This window comes from Chaetodon trifascialis, chromosome 20 (assembly GCF_039877785.1).
Source record: "Chaetodon trifascialis isolate fChaTrf1 chromosome 20, fChaTrf1.hap1, whole genome shotgun sequence".
Lineage (NCBI taxonomy): Eukaryota > Metazoa > Chordata > Actinopteri > Chaetodontiformes > Chaetodontidae > Chaetodon > Chaetodon trifascialis.
Genome location: NC_092075.1, coordinates 10,535,268 through 10,541,447, shown reverse-complemented (window position 1 = coordinate 10,541,447; position 6,180 = coordinate 10,535,268). Strand labels below are relative to the sequence as shown.

The following is a 6,180-nucleotide window of genomic DNA, read 5'->3' as shown; positions in this document are numbered from 1 at the left end:
AAGCCAAGTCCTAACAAAAAAAAGTTGAATGCCTCCATACTTTTGTATGCTTTCATTTAGTAGAATGATGCCTGAAGGACCAGGTAGCTGCTAATGCCTACTGCCTCGATAACAAGCAACTCTTTCAATTCTGTTGAAAAATAGCTCCTCTTCATAACATAAATTGTCACGTCCAACATACCTTTCTCTCATAATACCATCTAAACTAGCACAGTAAGGACTTTCCTCCAACGCGTCCATTGCAGTTTTCATTTCCTGCCCTCCATCTGGTTTTAATGCGTCATTGGAGTCACATGGCTGCAAATGAGGTGAAATATTAAAAAAATAATCATAATAAAAAAATAAAAACTACCCTGCTATCCCTCAAATGCTCCAATATACCTGATCAATTCAATCAAAAATCTTCTATTGGTCCCCTCCTCTGTGTCTTTCTACCCTCCCATAACTAGCTAGCAGTGATCAATTGGACTCATGAATTGAGAAACCCTGGAATCTAAGTGAAGCAAATTAGCGTTATCATGACGTGTGGGTGAGTGTTAAGCAGTTCTGGATCACCTTTTCAGACTTTGAGAAAAATGCTCCACTTTGGCACCATCCAGGACAAACAAAGCTTTTAAATAAATAAGAGAAAAGACAATTTCTTTCATAAAATGGTTTGAAATAAATAACAATAAGTTAAATCTTAATAAATATACCTCTTACACACACGTGTATATATGTATGTACTATATATATATATATATATATATATATATGATTGGATTTTATGTAGATGCGTTGCACCAAAAAGTCTTTGCTGGACTCCGGTGTGGTTTTTGTCATCCCTTGGCTCTGAATGTAAATGTCAACATCCAGACTATGCAGTGGAAGTGATTTAGGCTGCAGCTGAATATACAGTACTCCACAAATCTCCGTGTTTGTCTGGAGTATTAGAAGCCAGCTACGGAAAATTGATGTTCTTGGGAAAATGGATTCTTCTAGAAAAACAAGCTGACTCAGTCAGAAGTTCTTCACTCTCACCTTTTTCGACAGCACAGTTAGCGAATCTGGAAGTGTAACAGTATCGTTTCTTCTGCAAATTGGTACACACCTTCTGCATGTGTCTGATTCAGCATGGGTTCTGAGGGACTGAGCACGGACTGTCAAAGTTAAATGTACAGTTTGCTTTTTTTAATGGTTGTCCATTGTCTTTCAGGTTGCAGAGGTGGCATTTATATACTCACCTGCGTTTCCTTTGACGACTACTGACAAAACTTAGACACAATACGCTCCCTCCTCTACCTCATATGCTCATTTCCAACAGTGATCCCTTTGTTTGCAGCACAGGCTTGTAAAGATGAGCCTTAGTTCACTGATGCTGGTCAGGTCTGTCACCTCGCCACATACAGGTGACGTCCTCAGACACAGCCACACTTCCTGGCCGAATGCTTCTTCAGCGTGTGATACACTACATTATCGTCCAAGAAAGATAAGTCATCATCGAAGGCGATTGGTCGACAGCAGGTGCGAGAGGGCGTGTCCTTGTCCAGCTTCTTGTTGTGTGTGAGGTTGTTGAGGATCTTGTCGTAGTTCGTCTCTGCTTCCGCGCAGGGGCCACTGCAGTACCGGAAAATCAGTTCCTCTTTAGTCTGGTAGCCCAACCCCAAGTCTGTCACATTGAGGTGGACCTCCTTTAGCAAGCAGCCTCGAGTCTGCACTGATATCCTCTCCTTCCCCTTCTCGCCTCGTCCTCCTTTCCCACCTCGACTCCCCCCTCGCCCGCGACCCCGCCTCCTGTCGCCATGTCCTCTCTCCTCGGCTCTCGTGTTTACTGCTCCCCTCTGCCTCTGCTCCCTCCGTCCCTTGGAGCCTCCTCCGGGCTCTGACGATCTTCGGAGTCTGCCAATGGTTGCCTCGATAAAATCCATTACATCATCAAACTGCTCTGGATAAGGACCTGCAATGTCATCTGAAAGGTACAGACACAACAGACTCACTTATCGACTGGTATTAAAATAAGAATTTCATTACTGACATGGACATGAAACAACAGATGAAATGTCACCTCAACAGTACGATAACATCAATGATTTACTGCTTTCAAAGACTATATGAATAAATGCATTTAAGTGAAAATAATCTTTGCGATGGTATGCACAGAAATATAGAAAAAATAGACAAATACAAAAATATCATATATTTCAAAATGGAAATATGTTTTTTATTGGGAGTAAGATCGATACCACTCCTAAAATCTGCCTGTTAAATTGGAGCTACAGCCAGTAACATGTTAGCTTAGCTTAGCAGAAATACCGGAAACTGGGGGAAACAACTAGCCTGGTTCTATTCAAAGGTAACAAAATCCACCTACTACCACCTCAAAACATGCGTAACATATACTGTATCTTGTTTAGGCCTTACAAATCCAAAGTGTGCTATAGTATGCTAAGCTAACAGGCTGCTAGTTGGAGCCTCACATTTAATGGACAGATATCATCTTAATTCTAAACCAGGGAGCATATAAGCGTATTTCCCAAAATGTCAAACTATTCCTTTAAATGCACAAATGCAGATATGCATGTAACATGCTGGATTAAATAAATGCACCACTACCAAATCAGTTCAACAAACCATCCAGACTGAGATACCATTTTGACAGAAAAGAATGATGTTCATTGTTGACTGTGCATGCTTACGGTCAGCCAGCATATGCATGGAAAAGTGTCCAAAGATATGCGCTGACACAAATGCAGACAATGTCCATAAATACTGAGAAACGTGCAGATCAGAAATGGTGCATGCTGATTTATAGATTAGTCTCAGGCAGAGGAATGCAGAAAGCAGCCCAGAGTTGTTCATATGGACATGCAGGTGCCCAGCTGTAACTCTTTCTAAGATGGCTGTTCAGGGATGAGTTGGAGGCTGAAGGTCAGAGGGTGTTGTCAATTCCATTTTCTCAATTGCTGTTGTCAGAGAAGAAGAAACTGTCATGATGGGATGCAGGCAGACCCAATTTTGCATTAGCCAACATGCTGCCTACATCAGGTTTCAATCTGCTCAGAATCTGAACTGTTAAAAGTTGTTCAACTCCATAGTTAATTGGGCTTGCTTTCCCACGTCAATTGCCTGTATCAATACAGTAGGCACAGACCAATTACACCACCAAGACATGTTTTTCAGTCATTAAAATCTTTCATGGATGTCACTTTAGAATGCCAAGACTTCAAAGACCAAATAAAAGGAAATCATATGCTGTGAGTCACTTAGATGAAGCAGATTGTAGTCTGCTTGAAACTGAAAACATGCACCAGCACAGCTCTCCACCATCTGCTGCAAGGAGCTACAAGGACCGACAGAAAGTCTTGGACTGTCCTGTGTTACACGTTGATTGTATTATGGAGTCACATCTCTCCTACTCTAAATCTGCAGGTCTGGCGGCATTAGTGAACTATAATACATGAGGACCATAAAGATATATTGTTCTGAAATGAATCAATTGGCCCGACTCTAATCATATTACCTGTGTGTGTGTGTGTGTGTGTGTGTGTACGGATGTGTGTCATCATGTTGTATGTGTGTCAAGCCGCAGGGCGGCGGGGTGCGATGTCTGGCAGGTGGTGTTGTGGTCGACACGGCCTCTCTGTGGCGGTGTCACCTATCTCTCCTCTCTAACCTGTTCCTCTGGCAGCGCACCGGCTACCTGATCTGCCTGTGCTCCACAGCTGATTGGGCCGCCACTCGTATATCAGGTGAGCCCAGGCCAATCTGTTTAGACACACCTGCCCTTTGATTTAGACACCTCCTATTGTATGTCAGCTGACAGGCAGGGTGGCTACAGTGTGCACCTGCTGACAGACTGGATCGGTGGCGGCAAATGGAGTGATTCCTGGTATAAATTGTGCCATCATTTTGTACAGTACAAAGGAGTCAACAATCACCAACACACCGGTCTGAACTGATAAAGAAAAATCATTAAATGCAACATACAGCATTATTGTTGGCTGAATGCTACAATATCAGTTTCCCTGTACAGCTGCTGCCTGCACATTTTAGTCTCAAAAGGAAAAAGCCCAATTTCCTTTGTAATTATGCACAAAGCATAGACCCATCCTCTCTTGGAGCCACAGCGTTGTTTACACTATTAGTGCTTTGTTAATGGTCTTGGGTTACAGAGCAGATCAGTGATGTCACCATGGTCCAAACAGAAGACGAGGTGGCGGGACAAACATTTGTCAAATTGTTCCATTCCTTATCTAGTTCGTGGCTGCATCTACGTCTGTGTGAAGATGATACAGTGTCACATTGATCCAAACAAAATAAATTCCTGCCCACCATCGCTGTTAAAATGAACATAAACACAGAACTCTCACTAGATGCTTCAAACTTTCCGCCGTTGTCCAGCGTCTCCCCTGGAGATTCCTGTGACCTGTGGTTCACACCGCCTTCTCTAAAACACACCATGATTCTGACTTTTGGCAGATGGGTAAAGGTCATGGCTCTCTAAGTCTCAGAGAGGCAGAGGTGAGCGTACACAATAGGGAGAAGGGGAAGCGTGGAGAGCGACCCTGGGATCAGGGCTCTTCATGCTTTTATTCAAGCTGCTGGCTTGTTTTGACATCCGTATGATGTAACACGGCAGCAATAAAACACAAATTAAGATCTTCCGTCTGATAACCTGCCTGTCTGAGAGCCTTATCAATGTAGGACTCTCCGCTGTTGGCTCAACCCACTGGCTATCACATTACACGTTGTTTCTCAAGTGTAATTAGTCAAGAAAGGCTAAATTCCTTGGCCAGCAAACCAGCTGTGTAACATTCACTTCCCCTTGCATCTGTGCTGCTTTCTATTCCTCTAAAAAGTCAACAGTGAATTATAATGAAGTGCAAAGATGTTAGATCAGACTTTTTCCTATGTGATTAAATGGTCAGTTATGTGTTATTTAACGTAGGTTTCCACAAGCAGCACAGACAGCGTGACCCCCATGAGGGGCAATTATCTGCCATTCAGGAGACAATCGCATTGACTGCACACAAAGATTTTGTCGAAACACGCCTTACATTGATCCTCCATCGAGATCTCCTGCAGGTTGTGGTCTTCGCGCTGGAACGTTGGCTCTTTGTCCTCCACAGACAGGGGCGCAGAATCACTGTAGCTGCTGGGAAAATAAGTCCTCTTGGCTGGCTGAGTGTTTTGGTAGAGAGGCCGTGTAGCGACAGAGCTCAGGAGCAACAAACACGTGGCCAAAACATCCCATAACTTCATCTTAGACTCAGTTCCTATGAAGAAAGCTGCAAAACAAATACGAGGATGATTGTATTTGAAATAGGGAGGCAAGACAAAACTGATTTTAAAGAACTAGATATAATAATTTGACAACTCTCCAGTTCAATCAGAATGTGGGCCAACTCTTGTTTATAATGAAGTCATCAAAGTGTTAACAGTGTGACTCATTCTGTATTAATAACTGGGTGTCATCATGTCAAGAGGCTTTGATCTTCACTTTGTCTCTACCTCATAGTGGCGTTTACTGTAAATTCTGTATGAAAATTGAGTGAACTTACCAGAAAATTCCAAATAAATTTATCTCAATGAAAAATAGCCTGTAATATACTTCATAATGCCCAGATATCTACAAAATACTGAAAAACACAAGCACAAACAACAACACAAAACAAAAACGCGTAAATGTGTGCGTAAAAGTACTGTGTTGCTTTAAAATCCCAAACATTTGTGATTAACCAGTAGCCTTCATTGTCGACTGACGTTCAGACCCATCAGCATTATGACCTGATACATTCATGTGATATCATGCGAGGTCTTGCTACGTGTAATGTGGCTCCCGGAGGGTGCGCCGCGCACAAAAATGCGCTGGTTAAAGCACGCACCAAAGCGTGTTGGCAACGATAGCCTAAATAATGGTGTGAGTTGGCCAGATGGCGATCCCCAAAGCTTACGTGACTCTGTCTAATGGCATGTTGAGTCTGCAGTAAACCTAAACAGCTATGCATGGATAAATAGTGGGCTTAAACATAATGAGCAAAACTCCTAACAACTGTCTTTAAAAATGCACAAGTTGCGTTTTCCATTTTGACTAAAATGCCCCTTGCGCGCAAATAATCGGAAGATATGGCAATATTTTAATTTACACTCTCAAATGCTAAAAAACAGAATGATTCACTTACCTTAAATATGGCCCATGCA

At 42.6% G+C, this 6,180-nt stretch overlaps 1 protein-coding gene across 1 annotated transcript; it reads right to left on the bottom strand.

Annotated features, from left to right (window-relative positions):
* Positions 1-779: 779 nt before the first annotated feature.
* Positions 780-5,330, bottom strand: gdnfa (glial cell derived neurotrophic factor a). The gene is made up of 2 exons (XM_070989118.1): positions 5,037-5,330; positions 780-1,948 (listed from the first exon to the last, which is right to left on the bottom strand). The coding sequence occupies exons 1-2, from the start codon at positions 5,239-5,241 to the stop codon at positions 1,398-1,400; spliced, it is 756 nt and encodes a 251-aa protein (XP_070845219.1). The 5' UTR covers positions 5,242-5,330; the 3' UTR covers positions 780-1,397.
* Between the last annotated feature and the right edge of the window lie 850 nt (positions 5,331-6,180).